Below are 27,299 nucleotides of genomic sequence, written 5' to 3'. Positions count from 1 at the left end.
TAAAGATGTAATAACAACTGGAGTTGTTAAAAAAAGGTGCTATAAAATTGAATTACTAGGACTTTTAGAATGTACCATACATTCCAAAAGTATGTAACGACTGACCAGTATAATCTCTCCCATAGCAACGTATGTTATAAAGAGATTTTGTGAACCTAATTATGAGCAAAGTGATAGTGAGTTGCTGGTTGCTTGATAAAATTTTCTATTCACTGCTATTTATCTAATAATAAGATAGCCCTGTTTTAGTTAAGGAGCTTTAACATTTATTTCACTAATGAACTTTCTTAATGAGCAATTAAGTTATCTGATTGCATTTCGACCAAGATTTAATAGATAAAACAATACCCTAAACATTAACATGTTATGAAACTCGTAAAAAATAATGATCTCATAATTATTATACTATCACAAGTTATAAGTAACAACCAGCACGGATTCCATTTTGTTAATGAGTGTACATGACTGCGACGTAAACGTTGCGCATCTGCCACGCGTCCGCAACGAATTCGCTGCGCAACCGCAACGTATTCGTTGCGCACCCGCTCCGCTTTGAAACCGCTCGCAATCCGCTAGTGTGATATGTCACTTATAGTTTCGTAATTATCATTTGGTAAACCATGAATACACATAAAGTTTTTTTAACACAATAACAATAGTGTGACATTAAATTATAATTTGGTCGATTAAAGAATAGCCACTATATTTAATTCCGTTATACATGTGCGTACAGAGTCATGCCATTTTTGTAACAAATTTATAATAATAACTACATAAATTTAAGATTCAATCTTTTTGATTCGACACCATAGGCGATTTATAATCAGATTATTTTTATTAATTTTTTTTTATCAATTTAACTGCAATTACTATTATTGATACATATATGTATTATTAAATTCATCTCGAAATGGTCTCTATATTGTGGCAGTCACATATTTTTTCGGAATTTAACATTCTTAGATTTTCTTATCTTTTTTAATCGTCACTGTAAAAGTTTATCTAAAAAAATTGAATAACAGCGATCTACATAGAAAGCATTATTGATTGCATCTTTTTAGCTTTTCCTTTGTCTTTATTTAGATTCTTCCACCGCTCTAACAAGCCCTAACTTAAATTTGAGATATCATACCGTATATCTCAAATTTAAGTTTAGATTATCATAGTCTCACTTTATTAAATTGCAAATTTCACAAAACAATTCAAGAAACATTGTTAATATCGCGTTTAGTCGCTTTGCGCTAAAGCGATGTAACATTTTAACATCAGGTCAGTTGCAATTTTTTCTTTAGTTTTTATTACATCAAGTTTTTATTACACATTGTTGGCGGAATGTCGATTTTAGTATATAAAAAGGGAAATTTATTACATAAAACACCTGCCAACAATAATTGATCTCTTTCTTTACATTATTAAGCATTTTTTACTTTAATTTTGATACCCCTGAGTCTAGCACGATATAAACTGTTACTTTTATGATAATTCTGTCCTATCCGCTGTTTGAAACCTTCAAAAGTGTTCATTCATGTCATCATCGTCACAATTGACAACGTACAGAAGCAGTTAGCGATATTATGTTTTTATCCCAAAAAAATCTGTTCACTAAGCGAGTATTTATCTGTTATAAAAATTCGCAAATCATTGTTTTTTTTACTGTCAGCTAGCACATATGCTGACAAGAGGTAGTGTATTCGTAAATAAGCCATTTGTTTTAATTTATCAAAATAAATGGATCATATACGAAGTTATTTTCATTATCTGTTCCGAACATGATATCCCAACTGATCTTAGATTTTCGGTCATATTTTCATATCAAAAATGCTTTAAATCATTTATTTCCACATCTAAGCTAGCGCAGATGCTGGTAGCGAGGAGTGTTTCGGTTTCGCCTTGTGAACGAACACTCGTATGGCGCCGTTGAAGTCCGCACTGACGAGCACGTGGCCCGTCTGGGAAGATGATACCATACCGCCTTCTGGACTCTTCTGGAATGTGCAAAATCTATTAGTATTCGTTTTAAATGAGATTTAAAAAAAAGCTAATAAATTAATAGTTTACAGTAGATTTTAATTAGATGGTTGGAATGAAAAATAGTGTATAAGTAGTTAATTTTATTAAATTCTAATTTAAATGAATGAATGTTAGTGATCTTTGTACAAACTGAAGTACAGTTAGCGACTTCGCTGTGTAAATGATATTTATCGTGATTATAAGGAATCTTTGAAATTTTAATACGAATTTTAGATATTTTAGAAAGTATACTAAAAAATTTCATTCTTGCTTAATTAACATCATATCGATAAAGTTCTTTCCATAGTTATTTTAAGCATATTGATTGACATGAGATATTACACATGTCCATATATCTCTATAATCTTCTAAATACGAAAAAAAAACTCACCACTTCCTCTTTCTCCTCTTGACTCTTGCCCGCATTAAGTTTCTCTTCCCTTTCATTAATCATGCGTATCATGTGATCAGGGTTGGGTGCAAATATCGCACAAGTGACCACTGCATTATGGGCTTTTATCCCTTCCCAAAAGTCGTTCCTATCCCTTCTAACTGACGTGAATTTGGAGTAATCATGACACGTCTTCCATATATAAATACACTGGTTTTCTGATCCACTGACTATATATTTTCCGTCGTGAGAGAACGAGGCTTTTATTTGGCTAGAAACGTTCACATAGCCCTTATATTTGCAGGATAAATTCAAGTCTCGTAAATCGTACAATCGTATACGACTGTCATTTGAGGTGACGAGGATTTTGTCGTCGTTGGGCATAGGTTCGATGCCGCTTATTTTCCTTCCCGTGGAATTCTTTCCTCTTGTGGAACGAACGTCTATTTGCGTGTGATATTTGAGTTGATCTGTGGTGTAGAATATACAGCGGCCGTCGTAAGTGCCGACGACAGCGAACTTGCCGTTTTGACAGAAGTTAGCCGCTGTTATTAGTTTCGTTTTGCCGTCTACTTCGTTCCAAACGGCCACCTGGAAGAATATTCGATTGAGAATATGGAATTCGACAGCCCATTGTAATGCTGCATTAGTATAAAAAAGCTCTACTAAATTGAACATTATTTTCACACAATTTTTCAGTCTCTTTTCATTTCAATTTATTTGATGGTATAAGAAAGATATAAACAAGGGAATTATTAGTTGAATACAAACTAACTGTTTTCCATAATGTGAATACAATTTTAAATTGGTATATTTTATAATCACAATCATAATGTGAGTATAACATTCTTTTAATATTATAATTTGAACACCAAAAAAGCAATACCAATTTACAACATACCTTTTTATCCGGAATATTCCAAAGCCGCAGCTTTCCATCGAGACTCCCCGACAGGAAATACCTATCATCTCTCGGATGAAAGACGATAGCCGTCACGAAATCAATATGTTGGAAACAGCACAAACACTCGCCCCTTGAAATATGCCATAAACGGACCGTTTTATCCATAGAACTGGACAGGATGAAGTAATTCTTAGACCAGGAGACATCTAAAAGATCGGAATTATGTCCGGAGTAGATGCAAAAGGGTTTCGGGTTGAAGGGGGCGCCGGGGCCGAGAGGGGGGGAGTGGTCCGGGGAGGGGGGCGGGGCGAGGGACGCGAGGGACTCTTGGGACGGGGTGGGGGAGGATTTCTGTTCCGCGTTGTATTTTGTGCGCATGTCCTGAAATAGATTTAAAAATTGTTAGTAATCGAAGCGCTTATTTTATTGGATGAAGTGTATAAGATCTTTTAATAAGTCAGAAATATAATATCACTTTTCTATTATAACTGGATTTAGTTTTGCTATGAGATATTCTAATAGTTTCATTGTAATGTCTCTTTTTTACTGAATATACATAGAATTCATGCAGTAAAAATCAAATACATACATAAAATAATGAAGGACGTTTGAATTAATTGAGCGTAGTTATACGTTCTAGGTAGATATAGGTTCTAGTTGAAAACCAGCGCTAGGCTCATGCCTGGCACAAGCTGAACTCCCTTTTGGCGGTACTGCGGACTTTGTACTTAATTTTCTTTTCTTGTTGATATGTTTTGTGTTATTTGTGTGCGTTTTCGCTGTCTTGTCAAATATTTTTGAAGTGAAAACTTCTTTAGCGGCGTTGAGCACTTTTTCTGTAATGGGTATAAAATCTTAAACTCGCGTCAAGACACGTGACCTGATCGAAAAAGCGTAAGACGGATGGATATCAAACATGCTCAACGTTAATAATCAAGTTTTCACTTCTTCCGGCACTCCCGGAGTGCAACCCGTCTTTTTTTTTCGTTTGTTCGTCTTTCTTATACCTGGAACATGTGGAAGGCGTCCCGTGTGACCCACACCCGCAGCAGCCGGTCCTGCCCCGCGGTGGCGAGCAGGCGCCCGCACACGCTGAACTTGCAGCACCACACCGCGCCCGCGTGCCCCGAACCCTCGCCACCCAACTCCTGCACGGATAAATAATAATCATCGAATTGAGGCATATTTCAAAACAAACAACAACATAAAACAAAAAAGTAAAGGTCCCAGATGAGAACCTTGAGGGACACCGAGGTGTCAACATGATTTATTTTACTTGATTTAAGATACTTCGCACTTCACACGACTTCTTCGACGACCAACCTTATTTATCTACACACTCACACCAATTATGCTCACTATTTCAACTATATGCGCCATTTTATACCAATAACGTTTTCAAATGCTTACTTAAAATTTGCATAATCGCACGCAACCTTCAAACTTTTAACAATCCTTATGCGAATTGGGTGCTTTCAGCTTAAGGTTGCAGGCACAATAACTACCCTATTTAGATAATTATATCAACTATTTTACAATTGAATACACCTAACTATCATATACATCCAAATCACTTCCTCTAACTCAACTTTACGCTTTAATCATCAAACAAACAATTATTTACTGAACTACATTTCAGAAATTGATATTTTTGCTTTATAAATATAAATTTATAAAGAATAGAAAAATATTTACACATAAAACTGAAAAAATAGAATAAATTCGATTGCTCTGGCGAGTCACGAGTGGCTGAATTGGTCAGGCATGCGTCCCGCCTTGTGATCGAATTTTTTCTATTCTTTATAAATTTATATACATTTCAGAAGTTAATTGACACAAAATAACATAAAAATAATACATGAGCAAAGTTATCAAACGCCATCCACAAACCTGCACATAACGCACGCAGCCGTCAAAGTCGTACGGTCCCTTGTGCGAGTTAGACGCCTTCAGCTTAATATTATGTTCTCCGTGCACATCATCTGCTATTTCGGCAACGTCTTCTTTATGTCTTGCATGTGACACTTCTTGTGCTAACGATTTAGCAGCATCTACTGTTTTCTTTACTGTGCTACCGAAGAACCGCTTTAACCTATGGTATGATAAAATTTCGTAAGTATGGAGTTTTGTGTTTTGATGTTAACAGGTTATTTGCGGGCAATGTGGATGATTTGTCTTTTACTATTTTTAAAAACAATGTTCTCGCCTTCAGATGTTCAAAAGATGAAACAAATTTTCAAACGTTAAATGTTTAATCTGATCACATGAAAAGGAATTTCGTTAATGTAAAATGATATTTTTAAATTCAAAGCAATTCAAGCCAATAGAATTTCAAATTCTCAAATCGGTGTTAAAATTAGCACAAGAAAAAACGTCGTTAATAATAAAACAAACCTTATTAATTGTTCAGTTATAAAAAACGCACTCAAAATGGTAATAGTAAAAAATCTCGATTTCTGGAGCAAAATTTACAAAGCATGACTTGTGTTGGAATATTCTCTAGGTAAAAATGTTAAAAGCGATAACATCACCATAAAATGGCAAATTTGGCATTTAATTTAAGTTAAAAAGCATAGCTTTTAATCGAAATAAAAAATATTGACTTAGTGCTGGATTCAATTGTCATTAACTAAACTCTATTTAGGAGCAATGGTAATCGTGATTTTTTTAAAAATGAAGGTAGTTTAAGTCAAATAATCCTATATGTCATGATTGCTAATAATATGAACATGTTATTGTGTTCGTATTCTTTATCAAATGTTTAACTGCCTACAAAACTATTGACCTCATTCGTAACTTGCATTGGGTATCTATATAATCTAAAATGTGTTCTTCTAATTCTTCATTTGTAAAAGATATATTTACGTAATCTAATAAGAGTACTAGAAATCCTACTATTACTCGTGCTCCAGTCATATTTCTGGAACATTAACAATACTATCCATAAAGTCAGTGCGTCTAAACCAAGTTTAGTTGGCAACAATAAAATCGCAAGCCAGTGTTGGACCATAAGCATTACTATTTCCAGGTCTAAATTGACCGGATTATAAGCATTTGCCGTTTGCGAGAATATAGCAACACTGAGCATGTACCAAACAAACTGTCACCTGATGTTTATGTTGTCGTGCGAGTGACACTTGACGAGATCGGCTCGAATTACACTGAATAGTGAAATTTTGTTAGATAACCTTTTTTGTTTTAAAATTACATTATTTTTAATAGATATGTCGTTATTTCTCCAGATTTTTCATTCGAATTTCACATCTTCCGAGTTAAAAATATTTGGATTGGTTTTTATTACTCTAGTGACGAGTCTCTTCCGGTCAAAAACATTCTTAGCACGAAATATAAAACATTTTACTATCTTATTAATTGTCTTTTCTTATTAAAATATAAAGGAATTTTAATAGAATGATTTCCTTTATAACATAAAATTTCCAGTTTGGTTTATGTTGGGTGGTTCAAACACCCCATATCTTAACATTCTAGTGAACCTAAAGTTTAACTTATTCAAAAACGATACATACTTTTCAGTTTTACGTTTGATAGCCGTCGTTTGTCGATCCACTGACTCCCTTTTAGCTTCTTTCGTCTCATCCTCCACGCCTCCCGTGCACACGCTTTCACTTTCCTCATCAGTTTCCCTGGAAACAGCATAATTATCATCAAAATCTGGTATAGTGTCTATGGCAAGGAAGTTTTATGGTATATACAATGCTCAGAAACAACAGATGCTTTGCAACACAATGTCCTGAAATGGTTTAAGCTGCATCTTATGAATTATGACAGAAATTGGGCAGAGCAATGATCATAGACCAGAATTTCTTACGGATAAAATAAACTTATGGTTATACAACAAAATAAAACTTGTTTGATTTGACTCTCCCTAAAATGTTATAAAATATATAAAATGTTTATTAAATTATTGCTCAGTCCAACTTCTTTGTTTAACAATTAAAATGTATGAGTCTAAAGTTTGATTTCAAATCACAACATGATCGCTATTACAAAGATTCAACTTTAAAATACCTTTCCAATTTTAACATCAGCTTCGAAATAATGTACAACACCTTTACAGTAATTTTAGTATTCGATTTTCACGCTAAGTCCTGATTCTGAGCAGTGGTTTCATCATATTTATCAAAGTAGGCGTCAATCTACTTTAATCAATTAGAAATACTAACAACATTACGTGATTAATTATTAATGGGTATTTACATGCAACAATTTCATAACCATGCTAAATAAACTAAAAGCGATTTTTTAAGCCATATACATACATTAAAATATAACAAACAAATATCACCAACATCCACTATACATATCCTTACTAAGTACAAGTCAAAAGGGGACAAAATACGCTACACAGGAACAAAGAAAAGCATACCCTTGAGGACTTTCAAATACGAAAAACACCGTACAAATTGAAAATAAAACGAACACACTACAGACTCCACACCCAGCGGCTGTGAAATGCGGATATGTTTAAACATTCCTACGCAAAGTGTGGATTTTATAAAGTCAACCAATATGATTCACGAAGCTACATAAACATTTTTGTAACTACCCACCAAGTTCACAACCGCTATAGTTAATGTGTGGCGTAGGCTAGTAGTTCTATGCGATCCAATTAAGATCGAGTGTCATATTGTCACAGCAGACGTTTTAAAACTTTCATATTTAAATTCGAAGTAACAGTTAGTCGACATTCTCAGTTGGATCGTAGTGTAGTCTAACCATTGAGGCACAATAAACAACTAGACTCACAATGCGTTCAAAAATTGTCCAAACCATAAGTCTACCTACGCGATTATCAGATGGAGTTATACCAAGCGACACAATACATTTTGAACATTACTGCCTCGATATAACGTATTTATTACAATAAGCGTGTAACAATACAAACGTCACATATTTTTGACGACATTTTATACAGGAAACTAATTCGTCAACGCATATTATGCCTTTGCAAAAAATAGTACAATACACTTTGAACATTACTGTCACGGAATAAGGTGTCAATTCCAATAATTAATGTTTTATGCAAGGTCGCTCGGCATTTTTAAAGACATTTTATTTAAAAAAGTTATGATGAGTGACTTTGAACCTTAATGCTACGAAATAAGGTGTAAATTCCAATTAATCTTTTATACGTTGCTTGGAGATATTTAGACGAATTTTTACGGACAATTTTTGCCAACAATTGTGTGTCTAGTGGACATAGTGTCGCTATATAACCTAGTGTCAATGGAGAGGTAGGAGAGCGCGGGTCGCAGCGGGGCGGAGGGCGAGCGGCGCAGGGCGGGGTGCGCGATCGACCAGCGCTTCCATAGTCGCCGGCCAGACAGGCTACGGGTTATGTTACTGTTTTGTATTTTTTGAAGTGAAACTTCTTTATCGGGGTTGGACAAAAATTTAGTGTAACATTTTTGCGTTACGCCGTACGCGTGACATTTTTGCGTTACGCCGTACGCGTGACATTTTTGCGTTACGCCATACTCGTGACATTTTTAAGGTCTTAAGAAGTTTCACTTCTTACGTGTGTACTCTAGTACACGCATCCATTTTTTTATATGAGGGTACATTTGTTTTTTGAAGTGAAACTTCTTTATCGGGGTTGGAAAAAAATTTGGTGTAACATTTTTTCGTTACGCGTGACATTTTTCCGTTACGCGCCATCTCTCTCTTATCCCTACCACGCGTGATTCGACGTATTTATGTAAAGTTGCATATATAGTAAATTATTTTTTGAAAAATAAGGTCATAAAGAAGTTTCACATCTTACGTGTGTACACTAGTACACGCACACATTTTTATTTATATGAGGGTAGATTTTTTTTTTTTTATATCAGAGAGTGGGCAAACGGGCTCGTGGAGCGCCTGATCGTAAGCGAGTCCACCGCCCATATTCATCTACAGAGGCTTCTGCAGATGCGTTGTCGACTTTTTAAGATGGAGGTACACTCTCTTCTTGAAGACACTCAACTATTGTATTTGCTTTATTGTATTTTTTTTGTAAATGGGGTATCTAAATCTTTAACTTAAGGATAAGTCGTGATTGAACAAAATTAAATAAGGAGCTATTTATTTCATTATATCGTTATGTTCTTTTGGGTTGCTTTTCCACTAGATGTATCGGTCAATTAGGGAAAGCTGGCATGTTCACAGTACTCACACTTATGCAATTTCACTTACAGTATGTTCAAAAATAAATGCGACTCTAGTTTCATTTTAGACTTGAATTGTAAAATGGGTGCGTTGTAGATATATATATATGCAAATATAATTACTTATGAAAGCTCTCATAATTTACCTGTAAAATTATAATTTAAAAGTAAATCAATTGATGAAGTTAATTATTTATTCTAATAATAATCAATTGGATAAAAGTATTAATAATCATTCAATTATCAAATAATAATTAAATTCCTGACTTTGGTCGAGTAAAGATATCTAAGAAATATTATATTTGTAGTAAGTACGTAATACCTACCAATACGCGCTAACAAATATGTGTTACATGTTTATTGTGTCATTTTCACACTATTGGTTTTAAACTCAAACATTTATACAATTAGACTTCTTCTAGAAGCACTTTTGAATCGTCATAACAGTTTAACAGTTTTAACATTTACCACCAATTCAGAAAGCAGTATCTATAGAGAAGAAGAAGAATCTATTTAATCATAATCGTAATCTTCTACTTCACTGTAACTTTCATCGCTCGAAGAACTCGATGTTTCGTTGTCGGAATCTCTTAATGTTATTATAAACTAGCGGTCCGCCCCGGCTTCGCCCGAGGTACATATTTACGTTTTCTCTACATAAAAACCATCCTCGTACTTCAAGGAATATAATAAAAAAAGAATTATCGAAATCGGTTCAGCCGTTCTCGAGTTATGCGCTTACCAACACATTTTGCGATTCATTTTTATATATAAGAGAAGAAGATGAGTCAGTGTAATTATCTACTTTTGGTTCTAATTGAATATATTTTTCCTCATGTTCTCGCGTCTTTCTCCAAACGTCACTAAACATATCCAGACTAATAGCATTTGCTTCCTTTCTAAATAATTCTTCCACAGTTTTCAAGTTAAAGTTCACATTTTGTGAATTGTGATGCTACTTTCCCTTTAATTATGCCCCATAGTAACTCTATTGGGTTGAGTTCTGGATGGTATGGTGGAAGGCGCAATACACTATGTCCATGATCTTTGAGGATTGCATCAAGTAGGTAAAAATTGTGTATAGTTTGGCTTATTTTTTTTAATAATGTGATAACTCTGATTATTAATTAGTAATTTGATTTTTGAAAAAAAAATGCCGATTTTAGTCAAAATTTATATATTTCTAACAAGATCCTTATCATCCAAATTTCCACCTTGGTGAGAAAAATTGACATTTCTAATGAAAATGAACAAAAAATTAAATGATTTTATTAAATACTGTAAAATAGTCTATAATTCTTCCATTTACTGTATCACAAAATTCTTCATAGATTTTTAGATATTCGTACTACACCAATTACATCACCCTGTATTTATAAACAATTGCAAAATATGACACATACATAGGCCGGGAGATACTGACACAAAATTTCGGGTCATTTGTAACAGAATGGCGGTTCTACAGAGGTCTTATTACGCAATGACTAAAAGAAAAATGATGGTCAGAACTCAGAACGCTGGTACCGTTGGACTAGTCGCGTGGGCGTTAGTCGAACTCGTCGGATAAATAGCGAAAGTCAAACGATTTGTAACACAAAAATTTTAGAATTCACCGATAGCCCATAAAAAAGTTGTAGGCGGTAGTGTCATGCCATACTTTTCCGGTGTAACTTACAGCCCCCCATACCGACGCGATGCGTTGATTAAAAAAAAAAACAATTCAAACATTTGTACCAGGCTAACTTATGCACAGGTAATCATCATCGTGCAGACATTTACGAAAATCGCCATGCCATACTTTTCGGACGATTCCAAATGGCCACCATACCGCCGAAAATCTGCAAAAAAAAATTTTTTTTCGCCAAACAATTTGTACCAGTATTGCATTTGGATTTTTGGAGAGTATTTGATAAAATGTGACCATTATTATATTTGCCATACTTCTAGTAGGGGGAAAAAGTGCTGCCATACTTGAAAATTAATTTATTCGTCACGTTTCAAAAATACGACTGTACAATACGTAAAATAATTTTTTACAGTATGGGATCATTATATTCTGTTTGTTTGTATACAATTCTACCTAGAAAAAAATATCGCAGATTGCAAACATGGGGCGGATGATTGTAAGACTTAAGCCAAGACGTAAAAAAAAAATGAAAAGAATTGGCGATTTGTACCAGTACGGCCTTTTTGGAAAGTATATGATGCAACGTGTTCATTATTATATTTGCCATACTTTTAATAGAGGGAAAAATTAGTGCCATACTGCTACAAATCGTTCAAACTACGAATAAAATCTTACAATAAGAAAAAAATCTTATACACATTCGCCACCTCCCACAGGTATGGCATTATCACACTTCTATTTATAATCATTCAGGAGTTGTTGAAAAAAAAATGTAGGGTGGTACAAATCGTTTGGCGAGAAAAAAAAATTCAAAAATTTGCAGATTTTCCGCAGTATGGCGACCATTTGGAATCGTCCGAAAAGTATGGCATGGCAATTTTAGTAAATGGCTGCACGACGATGGTTACCTGTGCAAAAGTGAGCCCGGTACAAATGGTTGAATTATTTTTTTTAAATCAACGCATTCACGTCGGTATGGCGGACTGTAAGTCACATCGTAACTGTATGACATGACACTACCGCCTACCTACATCTTTTTTAAGGGCTATCGGTAAATTCTAAAATTTTTGTGTTACAAATCGTTGGACTTTCGCTATTTATCCGACGAGTGTGACTAACGCCCACGCGACTAGTCCGCCGGTACCAGCGTTCTGACCATCATTTTTCTTTTTGTCATTGCGTACTAAGACCCCTCTAGACCGCCATCCTGTTACAAATGACCCGAAATTTTGTGTCAGTATCTCCCGGCCTAACATGTGCAATGTGTAAATGTGTTGACGTTCCAGCTCTTCTTAATATACCTATACGAGGATGCATAGTGAAGGATTAATTTTAATAAATATCGCTTTAAATGCTAAATGAAGCCATATATGATTGGTTCTATAAATACACATCCCTCGCTACGCTAGACTTAGCACATCGCTGGTGGAAAAACAAGACTTTATGGGAAGTTTTATGACTCTAAAAAAACTTGTTTTCAAAATAATAATAGATAGAATAGAAACAGAATCGAATTCTAAACAATGAAAAAAAAAATTCTTTTAAGATATACATAGTAGTAAGTTATCTCTGATTTATTTTTTAGGTTTTAATGTGCCTATTTAAATGAGATTTAGGTGAAAAGTAAATTTTGTAGGATTATTGATGGTACATACGTAATTACATTAAGTGGATATACATAAATATACGTAGTCAATTTAATCGGGCACATTTCGTCCATAGTTAGTGACATTAAAATCTTTACAAGCTGCGATCATTTCATATATCCTAGAATTTAAACATTGTAAAATTACTAACACTTAGATCTAATTCTATTCTATTTCGTAACATGCTGTAATGCTTTTAACAACTAATAATAAGTTGCTATTTGTTATGATATTAGAGGTATTAGAAGTGTTAATGCAATGCATAGGATATAAAACGTGCAAAGTGTTATTTTTGCATACTATTGTTAGTAACATAAGGGTTATTAAAGCGTGCTGATATATGTACCTATAAGAGAAGTTATAATTCCTATAAATGAAATATTAATTAAGATGTTATTATTTCTAGATTTCATATCGAGCTTAAAGGACTAAAATGTAAATATGTAATAAATGGTGCCAATTCTTCATAAAACCTATTAGAAGTGAAATACTAGTGTAGATTTCATGCAATTGTGTATTTCGTTTAGTGTAGTCCTTTTTCAATGTGTGTGTATGATCCTTTAATGTAATGTGTAGTGTATTGCTCTAAAGTGTCATGTGCCTTCAGTGCCAAATGTGTGTATTGCGCTTTAGTGTCACGTATAGTGTATTCTCCTAAAGTGGCATGTGTTCGAGTAGGGTGTGCGTATGGGCCTTTAGTGTCATGTGTAGTGTATTTTCCTAAAATGGCATGTGTTTCTGCAGTGTGTGTGTGTATGGGCCTCTAGCATCATGTATAGTGTACACTTGACTGCAATGTATAGTGTATTCCCCTTAATTATTACATGTAGTGTATTTAATGTGTGTGTATTGCACTTAAGTGTCATTACACTTAAGTGCAATACACACACATTAAATACACTAAAATACACTATACATTTATAGTGTATTTTAGTGTGTGTGTGTAACTCACCTATTATGTTCATCATCAGCCGGTCTCCCGATATATTCCGAAGTGAGTCGCATGATGTGCAAGCTGAGCGGGTTGATGCACTGCGGCAGCTTGTGCTCGGCGACGCTGAGCGGCACGCGCTCACCTGCAATACACCTGTGCACTGGCCAGTTGCGCTTTTTTTTAATTTTTTTTTCTTAGTGAAAGTTGTGTGCGGCCAGTTGTGGGATACAAATATAAAGGAACAATCACTATCCAGCTTTCCGCCCGCGGCTTCGCCCGCGTTTTCAAAGAAAAATCGGCATAGTTCCCGTTCTCGTAGGATTTCCGGGGTAAAACCTATCATATGTGTTAATCCAAGTTACCCTCTATATGTGTGCTAAATTTCATTGTAATCGGTGCAGTAGTATTTGCGTGAAAGAGAAAAAAACATACACATATACATACACTCATCTTCACAAACTTTCGCATTTATAATATTAATAGGATAAAGGAGGTTTGTTGTTAAAACTTTTCAAAAACGATCCATAAACTTAATTAACGATGAAATATACTTATGGGTTACCCGCAACTTCACTCGCGTGGATTTCGAGAAAGAAGCTAATCTAAAATATAAATGCACTTATCTCTGGACCATATTTCTTACCAAACCAATCAACTGTCTTCACATGAAAAAGTAAGAAACTTACAAACTTTCGCATATTATAAACTACTAAGATACCATATCGTGTGACGCACCAGTATCCAAGTTGAGCACGGTGACCTGCTCCAGTATCTCAATGTCGGAGAGCTGTCTACCGGACGCACACCTGGCCCTTAGCCCTTCGCCCCCCACGTCGCCCTCCGCGGGCGAGTCGCCGGCGGAGCGCCGCCGCGCGCGGGCGCCTTCGCCCCGCCTGCACATGAGATACATATACAGGGTGAATTCGTTAAGTGTGCACAGGCGATTATTCCGTAACTATTACATATAACAAAAAACTTTAAGCTGATATCGATAGTACTTTACCTAATGAGTAAAATGGCTATAATAAAATTTAAAAAATAAAACGAAAAATATCTAAAGAAAATATCTTTAAACCCTCCCATACATTTAGTATGAAATATGAATATCCCATGTACATTTAATATGAAAGATTTTAGCTTTTTGCTTCTTTTGGTTTTCTGCTTTAATAACTTAGCAAATTTGAAGGGAAATTCATTTAAAAACTGTAAATAGAGCTCCTCATTGTATTGCATAATGAGGACGTCACTTCGAAAATCTGCTATGAATACAAAATGTATGGTAAATCAAATGTATGGGAGCATTTAATGTAACATTTTTGGATATTTCTCGTTTTATTTAAAAAAAATTATTATGGCCATTTTACTCATAAGCTTAAGTACTTTCGATATCAGTTTAAAGTTTTTTGATATCTGCAATAGTTACGGAATAATCGCTTGTGCACATTTAACGATTACACCCTGTATGTAACAATATTCCAACAAATCAACACGAACGGACGAACACAAGTAACAGCTAGTAAAATATTGATGTTTTTTACCTGTGTGTTCTGTGAAATAAATAGCGAAAATGATTCGCGGCGAGGGTTATTAAATAGAAAATTGACATTAAATACTTTTTGCTCTGATTTATTTCCACCAGTAATACCTGAGAGCCTTCTCAAGAAACAAATCATTCTTTCGAAGGATATCAATGCAATTAAACAGGTAAATTGATACATCAAACGTAATACATATTATAAATATTATATAAATAAATAAAAATTATAGGACATTATTACACAAATCAACCTAGTCCCACAGTAAGCTCAATTAAGGCTTGTGTTGTGGGTACTAGGCGACGATAAATATAATATTCAATAAATATATATATTGTATATATAGATAACACCCAGACCCAAGAACAAATAATTGAGTTCATCACACAAATATTTGCCCTGACCGGGGATCGAACCCGGGACCGTCGGCTCAGTAGGCCACTTTACCACTGCGCCAACCGCGTCGTCAATTTTTTTATTAATATGATTATGTATGTACCGAGTAGTAGATCCCAGACTTGCAGTACCACTATGCATACGCGTACCCGCACGTGTTTCTTCGTTGCGACCGCATTCGCCTGTAAATTTGTAATTTAACAACTATAAATAACTTAAGAAATGATTTTTGAAGTGAAAACTTCTTTAGCGGCGTTGAGCACTTTTTCTGTAATGGGTATAAAATCTTAAACTCGTGTCAGGACACGTGACCTGATCGAAAAAGCGTAAGACGGATACCATTCCAAAATATCAAACATGCTCAACGTTAATAATCAAGTTTTCACTTCTGCCGGCACTCCCCCACTGCAACCCGGCTTTTTATTAGTAAACTAATACTTCTTCACTTCGTCTTACGTGAATGAAAGATATTTTGTCAATGGAAAATAATGAGAGAAAAAAAATTCAACGCTATCTTTGGTAGCAAGGGAAATTATAGCTTGAATTACTTGTGTGTAAATAAAAATTTTCAGCCATAGAAAAAAATTGACCACTAATATACATAAATACAATATCTATATAAACCTCATACCATCTTTTCTTCCATTCCTTCTCACTAGTTTTTTTTTACCTAACACTAAAACTCACCATTAACCGCACTAAGATCAGCGTGCGTGTGCGTGTGTGCGTGCGGTTGCATGTGTGTATGCTGTTGCTGCGTGTGTGTGTGCTGCGGCTGCGTGTGTGTGCGTGCGGGCGGCGCCTGGGGAGACGACCATGTATCGCCCAGGGACATGTCGCTTGCTGCAAAAGTTATCATAACATTAAATATTTCTTTAACAATAAGTCTAAACCAAACATTTATTTATACAATTAGACTTCAAAAGCACTTTGTATCGTCATAACATTTTTTAACATTTACCATCGATTCGGAAAGCAGTATCAATGGAGAAGAATCGGCAAAAAACTCCATAGTTGCTCTTTCAAAATCATGTCAACATTACAATTTAATTTTACATAGTATATGGAACTACATAATATATGCCAAAGAACTGTCATGTTGTGATTCGAACAACCGCATACACACAATATATTGGCACAGTTTTTAGTTAGAGAGCCTTTCGTACGATATTTATTTTGTGTTCCTAACTTCCTAAGGACAATGTGGATTTTATACTTAAAATACGATACGAGTAATGCAACTTGGATGATAATCCTAAGAAAGAGATTAACAATTTCTGATCAATGGCGCAAAAAATTGAGGATTACCTGAAAACAATAAATTTTCAAGCGATATTTATTATTTACATCAAGTACTCACCATATTTAGAATGTGATAGTTCCAACGAGTCTTGAAACTCTCTGGTTAATGATTCGATAGTACTCGCGGGACTGGGCAGGGCCATGCTTTGACTCAATGTGCTTACTTGAGCCGCCTGTGAATTAATTATATTTATATTATGTTTTGTTTCATTATACTATGAACTATTTCTGAAAAGGGTCCTGTAAATTTATGTTATATGATAACATAACGTAGTTTTATACTCTGACGTCACAATAATTTTTTAAGCGCACTAAATAAAAAATAACTATGTACCTGTTCGGAATAGATAAAATAATTAAATGGTCACACTGATGCGGAACCGCGATGTATTCAATTGGCTAGTCGACTACATCACCTGGTGAGGGAGCTGCATTCGTATTGGTTTATTATTAGTAGTCTATCGGGGTCCGCCAACCGCGCCGCTAGTGTGAAGTCGTGTATTTAGTGTTTTATCGGCCATCTCGGAAGTTATTTACGCGCGCATCGGAGTGTGTCGTCGATTGTTTTACGTGCTGAACACGTAGTAAATTAGTAAAATCGGCCCGCGGAATTGTTAATTGTACTTTTTATTGATATTATTAATCACGCGCTGACCGCGAGTTTTATGTGACAAGTGAAGGACGACGGCAATGGCTGCTGTACTGTGGTGACGTACCTACTCATTAGATTGTCTCTTTTGCATTATCTTTTATTATCTATTATTCCCGTAATAATAGTTTTTCCTCCCCAAGGGGCCCCTATTGTTTTTATAACATTTGACTGACCGACAAACCACATATTATGTGCAGTTTATGTTCTACGCAACGTGGTAATCTCAGGTATGTACCTAGGTTTGATATTACTATTGTTAGTGTATAATGGTAGCAGAGCGAAATAAATAACATACATAATTCGTACGTATACAGAGAGTGGTTCGCCGACCACTGGGTTTTTTGGGTATACGTAACAGTACCTTATAATACGCTTCTAAAAATAAAAATATTGCGAAAAAGTACCACAACTTACAGTAATAATTACCAAAAACACTATAACCAAAAGTAAAAAAAAATCTATTTTCGGAAAATTTCATTTATATTCTAAGGCTAAACATACTATAGTCCTTTCCACATTAGATGATTTCTGTGACACATCGATTTTTGGCACGTGTAGAGATGTCCTTTACTCAAATCGTATCAATTGTTTCCGATAATCGATAATATTTTATATGGAAATGAAATCGATTTGAATAAAGTACCAAAATTCGTTTTTTCGGCATTTCGCCAACAATTAACTAAGGAAACTTAGCAAACAACAGCAACAAAAAGCCAACAATAAAAATTAGTAACAATAACAGAATACCACGTAAAGTATCAATATAAAAATGCAACTTGTATACAAGGCTGACGCACTCGTACAGACGATTGACTCGATTGACAAACGATCACAAGATGGGCGCCGATTATATGATTTTCCAACTCTATGATTTTTCAACGATCCATTTCATGTACACGAATTGCGTAGGTATTATATTTTTGTGTTATTTTATTTTATTTTTCATTATATTAAACTAAACAATATTGTTTTTTATTTATAAGCTAAAGATGTTTCATTTTTATATTTTTGGTAATAATGCCGCCATAAAATAAAAATATTATGCACTAAAATTATTTTGGCGTTTTAAATATAAAATACGTAATACGGAACACGATGAAGTGTCATAGGAATCATCATAGGTGAAAAGGACTATAGTACATAGGCATATAGTGCATAGTCTTTTAAAATGTTAAATATAAAGTATGTTACCTCCACTCTGAGCGAGTCAAGGTGCGGTTTGCGTGTAGTGTGCACGGGCTGCGAGCACACGCTTACGTCATCACCATCTGCTGTCGATAGCGTTTGCGATCCGTGCAATTTATCTGCGAATGAATTCATTAATGAGGGAAAATATTGATGTAAATAATACGTATAATAAATGCTATAAACTACTTTCTTATGAAGCCATCTTCTAAACGAAAACAATAAGGTCAAAGCTACGTCGGTGCCCGAAATATTTATGAAGCACCGACTTTGACCTGACTTAATTTTTTTGATCATAGAAACCGGTTCCAACATCATCAACTATTATTTTCTTATATACTAAGTATAAAACGTGACTTTTGACATTTTGGTTTTCTTGTAATGTAAACATTTTGGTACCTAAGCAAAATATTTCAGGTTTTTTTGTTAATAAATATTATTAAAAAAAAACGTTTTATAAATCACAACTACTAACTGCGTTTCTTCTTCCTGGGCGGTGCAACGGGTCCGGGCAAATGCGTATGACTCACAGCTACTATGGCCGTTCCCCCGGATCTCTGTTTCAGACTGTTTGCTTTTGTACTCGCTATCACGTCTGGTTCAGCCATTGCTAACACTGTGTGTAACAATAAAAAAAAATGATACAGAAATTTTTCAGTTTTGCATTACGGTGCATTTACATCAAACGAACATAGAGCTAGAGCAAGAGCATTCTTTTGTGATCTTTATGTGTAAACGAAAACTCCTATTCAGTGTTGTTCAGTATTAGAATATTGCATAGAATCTTTTCGAACCCACTAAGAACAACGAAAGAATGCTACGCCTGTTTACACTAAAAGAATTTGACATAGTGAGGTTAGAATGAGCTTTCACTCGTTGAATGTAAATGCACCGTTACCCCTAGACGATACTACTCACTTTACCTGGTTAATTAAAATCAATCATAAAACCAACATTTGCGTTAAAATATATCTCTTTACCAATAACAATATAAGATTTTTAATAACATAAACATATTTTTACAACAGGTTATGGCTGAAAAACAGCGGTGAAAGCAGTGGCCTTTTGGTCATTGTTTTTTCCATATGCTGAATCCATACCCTTTTCGTGGTGATTTTTTATTTTTTTATCTGTATTATTTTTTTTGTTTTGTATGTATTTCTTGTTTTACCACGAATAAATGAATTCTATTCTATCTTATTCTATTCTATTTTACATGCAAAAGGAACTGTCCGTCTGTTTTTATACCTAAACTACTAAATAAAAGTATACCTTACCATTCTGAGTTCTGTCTGTATTCAAAGGGTCATCAGATATCGTGGAAGGTTCTCGTGAAGATGCAGAAGGTGCTGGAATGTTCTCTCTTATGTTTGCTACAAATTAAATAATAATACATGAACAATATTACTATTTAACTCACACATACATATAAATAAACATTCATTTACAAATAGTACTGTAGATTATGAGATGATGAAAATATTTAATGCATTTGTGAAGTTAAAACTGTTTTGTTGACCATTTCCGGTTTATAATATAAAATATAAATATAACAGGATATTTTTTATATTATTTCAAAATTTACATGAATGATAGCTAAACAAGTGTAATAAATGTCTATAGTTAAAGTATATAATATTCTGAAACGCTTATCCATCAGGAAATAACAACACAAAACGTATGTTAACTTCCTTGAATACCAATTAAAAATATAACCTATAGGACATTAAAAATTAATTATCTTATATATAAAATTCTCGTGTCACAATGTTAGTCTGCATACTCCTCCGAAACGGGTGGACCGATTCTCATGAAATTTTCTGTGCATATCGGGTAAGTCTGAGAATCGGCCAACATCTATTTTTCATATGTACCACGGGCGAAGCCGGGGCGGACCGCTAGTCTTAATATATATAAATCTCGTGTCACAATGTTTGTCCTCACTGGACTCCTAAACCACTTAACCGATTATAATAAAATTCGCACACCATGTGCAGTTCGATCCAACTTGAGAGATAGGATAGTTTAAACATGTAGGTACCACGGGCGAATTCGGGGCGGACCGCTAGTTTATTATTAGTCCATTGAATAAAAAGTTCTAGAGTGCGTGAGTTAGTAACGTAAGATGTTTCTTCGGAAACATGTCAAGAGTCCCTAGGTAATAAACATACTAAAACCCCGGGACACTAGGAGGAGCCCCGGAGTGGGGGGAGGGGGGAAATGGGTCCATTTTTTCATTTTTCACTTAAATCTCAAAAACGGTACATGTTAGAGAAAAACTTTCAAGGAAAAGTTGAAAGGCCATAAAATTATCTACAAGTTGTACCTAGATCATTTTTTCCTATATCCTACCGTTTCTGAGTTATACGCAGTAAAAAATGTTATTGGCTCAAACAATTTCCCCATACTACACATCAATCGATCAAAAAATATTTATTTCTTCCAAAAAACTCAAATGTGCAACTTGTGACCGGTACTGTTAGATTGCTCTTAATTAGGTCTATAATTGGTAAAATAAACACATTCCTCCATGGAAGCCTTTAGGAGGAATCGATTGTCAAAATGTTATATTAGGGCAGTTTGAGTTACTGAACTTGATCTTTTTATTTTTTTCTTCCAAAAAAACTCAAAAGTGCAACTTGTGACCGGTACAGATAGATTGCTCATAATTAGGTCTATCATTGATAAAAATACCAGATTCCACCGCGGAGGAGTTTCCGGGTAATTGAATTTTATTAGGGTAGTTACGATACTTGAACTTTTTATTTTTTTTCTTCCAAAAAACTCAAAAGTGCAACTTGTGACCGATACTATTAGATTGCTCTTAATTAGGTCTATAATTGGTAAAATAAACACATTCCTCCATGGAAGCCTTTACGAGGAATCGATTGTCAAAATATTATATTAGGGTAGTTTGAGTTACTGAACTTGATCTTTTTATTTTTTTCTTCCAAAAAACTCAAAAGTGCAACTTGTGACCGGTACTGATAGATTGCTCTTAATTAGGTCTATAATTGGTAAAATAAACACATTGCTCCATGGAAGCCTTTAGGAGGAATCGATTGTCAAATATTATATTAGGGTAGTTTGAGTTACTGAACTTGAACTTTTTATTTTTTTTCTTCCAAAAAACTCAAAAGTGCAACTTGTGACCGGTACAGATAGATTGCTCATAATTAGGTCTATCATTGATAAAAATACTAGATTCCACCACAGAGGCGTTTACGGGGAATTGAATTTTATTAGGGTAGTTATGATACTTGAACTTTTTATTTTTTTCTTCCAAAAAACTCAAAAGTGCAACTTGTGACCGGTACCGATAGATTGCCCATAATTAGGTCTATCATTGATAAAAATACCAGATTCCACCATGGAGGCGTTTACGGGGAATTGAATTTTATTAGGACAGTTAGTTAAAAAGTTCAAGTATCGTAACTACCCTAATAAAATTCAATACCTCCTAAACGCCTCCATGGTGGAATCTGGTTTTTTTATCAATGATAGACCTAATTATGAGCAATCTATCGGTACCGGTCAAAAGTTGCACTTTTGAGTTTTTTGAAAGAAAAAAAAATAAAAAATTCAAGTATCATAACTACCCTAATAAAATTCAATTCCCCGTAAACGCCTCCGTGGTGGAATCTAGTATTTTTATCAATGATAGACCTAATTATGAGCAATCTATCTGTACCGGTCACAAGTTGCACTTTTGAGTTTTTTGGAAGAAAAAAATAAAAGATCAAGTTCAGTAACTCAAACTGCCCTAATATAATATTTTGACAATCGATTCCTCCTAAAGGCTTCCATGGAGGAATGTGTTTATTTTACCAATTATAGACCTAATTAAGAGCAATCTATCAGTACCGGTCACAAGTTGCACATTTGAGTTTTTTGGAAGAAATAAATATTTTTTGATCGATTGATGTGTAGTATGGGGAAATTGTTTGAGCCAAAATCATTTTTTACTGCCTATAACTCAGAAACGGTAGGATATAGGAAAAAATGATTTAGGTACAACTTGTAGATAACTTTATGGCCTTTCAACTTTTCCTTGAAAGTTTTTCTCTAACATGTACCGTTTTTGAGATTTAAGCGAAAAATGAAAAAATGGACTCATTTCCCCCCTCCCCCCACTCCGGGGCTCCTCCTAGTGTCCCGGGGTTTTAGTATGTTTATTACCTAGGGACTCTTGACATGTTTCCGAAGAAACATCTTACGTTACTAACTCACGCACTCTAGACCCCCCTTGGAGGGACTCATTCAATGGACTATATATAATGTATACTTACGATGCGACTCCGCAGCCCCGCTGAGTATCCTGCCGATCCTGCCGAGTGACGTCATACTCTGTAGACTCATCGTATCGTGCGATATGATTCTGAAATTAAACATTATTGTGTTAAATCAATGCGCATTTTTGGATATTGTGTAATGCAGAAGTGTAAAGTTCGTTTTACAATATATAATACAATATATTTAAATAATATTATACATGTTTTACAATATATTTAAATAATATTATACATGTTTTACAATATATTTAAATGTAAAGTACATTGCTTGAATAGTTTTGGATATTACCTATATGAGCTTGATATTGCATTTTAAATTATTTAAGTTTTCCATTATTAAACCATTTGTTAAAGCGTCAGATAGAGTAATAAAGTTGAAGTAATATTTATACTATGGTTGCATACATATCTTAAATCAAGCAACTATTAAAAGGTAGAACATAATTATATTATGTATTTAGCAATACTTTGTAAGTGTAAAAAATAGGGCGAGATTACCACACGAAAACGGCAGTAAATACATTTTTCATGTAAATAAAAAAAATATACCATCATACCTATATCGCCGTAGAATTATAATAGCTAAAGATCACATCACAACATCCTGTATATTAAAAAATAGTCAAAATTCTTTTAAAAACCTTTCATAATACGTTAACCACAGACCGTCGTCGGGCAAAAATTAACAATTCTTGTTATTGTATAACCGAGTGTTTACTGATAGGTATCGCGTGCATATTGTGTCCCAGTTAATTAAACATTGTTTTTAATTGATCGGGGTTTTTTGTCACTGCAACCTCATTATACGAAAATGGTAATGCAGAGAGAACGGGATTTAAAAATAATTTAGTTAAAATTTACGTTCTTATCAGTCGGAGCGTTGTTTTATCAATTGGTAGTAAAATAATTTTTGAGACAAAAAATTTAACTTAGTTAAAAAAGTTAAACATAATTTGTAAGCAGTTTTATAGTAAAATGATGTTAGTAGCACAAAAAAAATAAAAATAATAAAATAAAAAAAGTATTTGTCAGAAGTGGGATTCGAACCCACGCCCACAGAAGTGGACTGCGACCTGAACGCAGCGCCTTAGACCGCTCGGCCATCCTGACTTGAAGAATTGAGATGAAAATAGGGATAGGTTTATAGAAATCCATGAGGCAAATATTTTACGATAAATTACGATTTACGATACGATAAAAATAGCTGTTTTTGACTCAATTACAAAATATGTAAGTTTTTTTTTCACATATAGGAAATGGAATATAATTTCTATAATCATAATCTATCAATTTAGATAAGTCCGAAAAGTGCATTTGTAGGTACGAAAGTATATTATGAACAGAAGAGAAAAGACGCGGGCAGTAAGCTGTTTACATAAATATAAAGCACTGATTCTTGTTCGACAAACAAATAACATTCATATTATTTGCGTGAATCACATGAATTTTATGATTCACTCCCACTCTATTGTATTTAAATAAAACATCATTTAAAATTATATTGATTGTTTCTTTATAAGCCTGGCCATACATGTTATGATTTTCAGAAGTTTTGTAAACTTAGGTATGACAAGAAGAAATATATTTGTTTGTTACAATTCCACAAATACAAATGCCAATAGTCAAAGATTTGGTAATGAATTAGTTAAAAAAACCGGCCAAGTGCGAGTCGGGCTCGCGCACAAAGGGTTCCGTAGCAGCAAATATAATAAATTACAGTTAAATCAACCTATCTCAAAAACTATAAGAGATACTTTGATCAAACCAAAAATCGTTGAAAGAGTTAATTAGCATGCATCACCTCTATTTTTTTTAGAATTTTATACCCCGTAGTTATAAAAATAGAGGGGGGGGGACATACTTTTTACGACTTTGAGAGCTGATATCTCAAAAACCGTTCACTTTAAGAAAAATGTTTTTTAGAAAACTTTATATCATTTTAAAAGACCTTTCCATTGATACCCCACACGGGTATGTACATCGAAAAAAAAAATTTCATCCCTCAGTTACATGTATGGGGGGCCCCACCCCCAATTCTTTTTTTTACTATTTAGTGTCATATTTTTGTAGCGGTTCATACAACACATATTCCCATCAAATTTCATCACTGTAGTACTTATAGTTTCCGAGTAAATCGGCTGTGACAGACGGACAGACGGACAGACGGACAGACGGACATGACGAAACTATAAGGGTTCCGTTTTTGCCATTTTGGCTACGGAACCCTAAAAACACCCTCTTATAAGATGCCTCAGGCATAGATAAACTTTAACAACCGTAATTAGGTTTGAACATTCTTAACAGTATGTATATGCAAGCAGTGAATTCAATTTAACTACAAATATAATGCTAACTAATATATATAAACTCACTTGAATGGATGCTCCAAAGCATATGCATGGTCAGATTGTTGTGGAACATCAGGTTCGTCTTCTTCCTCTGTTTGCATGCATCTCCGTAGCTCCTGGAACCTGCGACGACCTTGTACCACCTATTAAGTAAATTAATTGATATGATTAAAAGAAATACTAAGTCATTTTTTCTTGTCCATGGAGTTGTAACATTGAACAGGAAAAAATAATTAACATGACTTTGATTGTATTTTTTTTCAAATTAATGTTGAAAAAAAGCTGTAAAAAATACCTCTAAATGTTGTGCTTGAATTAAATTTCTATCTAATTCAACAACTAGCGAGAATCAATATTTTCTTTTAATATAATATTTGCCATTAATAAATAATATTACTTTGTACATTTTATGCATCTACTCAAGAGATGGGCCACTTTTAACAAATGAAAACTACATGCCCAAAGAAATTCTTCAATATTCGTACAAATAATTTAGAGTACAAAACAAAAAGCTCACATGTTTAACAGAGGAATGTTCGTCCACTGGTGTCTCTTTGGTCCGTGCGGCAGCTGCTTCATCTTCAGCTTTGTGACTTGGCTTATCCTTCTCCTTGTCCGAGCCACTCGAGTTGTCTGTTATGCTTATACTCTTGCAGAGTGATGATCTCCTGGTACAATAGAAAATGGTTTTGTTAGCAAAGATATTAAAAGTATTTAAATTTAATTTGGGTATAAAAATAAATGAAAATTTATCAAAGTAGTAAGTTTAAAGAATAAAGAAGTAGACAGTAATATAGTATAATTAATTAATCTATGATTTTGTTGTTTAAGCTATCTCCAAGCGGAAAATGCACCTCTATTAAGATTTGTGCAATACAAGAGATATAGATATTTGTATATGTTCAATGAATACCAATAAAATTGACATATTTTATTAGAACAAAGAAACAGAAGATATTGTTAAGATATCCACTATGTAATATGACAAAATAATATAATTTACTTAGAAAATATTCCTATAAAATGTTGAAATACTAATCTGTGTGACTCACTTTTTTTCAATATACTTTAAAATAGCACTTTTATACATTGTGAAAACTTGCAGAGCAGAACCAAGTTTCACAAAAGCAGCAAAAGAACTAAGTAAAACCTACAGATGTTCATCAAAATAAGTTCATAACAAGGCTTGCGTCACTAGAAATTATAGTTTTTATCAATAATTAGTCTCCAATATACACCAAGGACGTTCAAGGCAGGTGCAACATCTGGTACTTACACCTATTGTTGTCCTGTCCAACTTGTTACAAAAACACCCTCAAATTAATGACACAGCACAGTTATACGATAAAGGTCAAGCTCAACAGCGGCTGTAAACATACACTCAACGGATATGGGAAGGATATAGCAAATTATTAATAGGATATCGTTCTAATAAGCACTTACTTCGATCCCCTATTGGGTGTGAAGTCTTCAGCGTCGTAGAACTCTTCAGAGTCGCTGCTGTCGCCCATTTCGAATCGAACACATAAAAAATGTAACACAGATCAAATTGATACACCACTTTTCTAATTCATTGTTGATCACTTATTATAATGTTAGAAAAGAAAGTTGTAATTGATAGATTCATTCACAGAACTCGACCATCTTAAAAATATGACACTTATGTCATCTGTCAACGTCATCCTCAATGTCAACAGGTTTTCAGTCCAAAAACCAACAAGTAATTCAAAAACGAACTTAATTTTTGAAGTAAAACTTCTTTAGGCGCGACTAGGGAGTAACTCAGATTTTTTTTCTGACGGAAGTAACGCTGTGTAGTTTCCGCCATTTAAAAATAATAATTCTGATTGGTTGTAAGTATATGTCATATACGGACGCTTCTTGACTTATACGCCAGCTAGTGGCAAATA

The 27,299-nt window shown here is 34.2% G+C and overlaps 1 protein-coding gene and 1 non-coding gene across 2 annotated transcripts; both read right to left on the bottom strand.

Moving 5' to 3' along the window:
- Window positions 1-1,782: 1,782 nt before the first annotated feature.
- On the bottom strand, window positions 1,783-27,041 carry LOC149908660 (WD repeat-containing protein 44). Its single transcript, XM_090102137.1, has 19 exons — window positions 26,833-27,041; window positions 25,907-26,057; window positions 25,414-25,532; window positions 23,039-23,127; window positions 20,027-20,122; window positions 19,225-19,365; window positions 18,756-18,868; window positions 16,971-17,085; window positions 16,298-16,453; window positions 15,714-15,792; window positions 14,415-14,572; window positions 13,698-13,839; window positions 8,544-8,654; window positions 6,833-6,949; window positions 5,196-5,397; window positions 4,313-4,453; window positions 3,303-3,686; window positions 2,402-2,992; window positions 1,783-1,985 (listed from the first exon to the last, which is right to left on the bottom strand). The coding sequence occupies exons 1-19, from the start codon at window positions 26,898-26,900 to the stop codon at window positions 1,845-1,847; spliced, it is 3,114 nt and encodes a 1,037-aa protein (XP_089958263.1). The 5' UTR covers window positions 26,901-27,041; the 3' UTR covers window positions 1,783-1,844.
- On the bottom strand, window positions 24,068-24,151 carry TRNAL-CAG (transfer RNA leucine (anticodon CAG)). The gene has a single exon. It is a non-coding gene; the product is annotated as a tRNA-Leu (tRNA).
- Window positions 27,042-27,299: the final 258 nt, after the last annotated feature.

This window comes from Colias eurytheme, chromosome 5 (genome assembly GCF_061535395.1).
Source record: "Colias eurytheme isolate Ceu_HAF_F1 chromosome 5, ilColEury1 Martin Lab GWU primary, whole genome shotgun sequence".
In the NCBI taxonomy this organism is placed as follows: Eukaryota; Metazoa; Arthropoda; class Insecta; order Lepidoptera; family Pieridae; genus Colias; species Colias eurytheme.
Note: the sequence above shows the minus strand (reverse complement) of the source record. Positions and strands in the feature narration are given on the sequence as shown.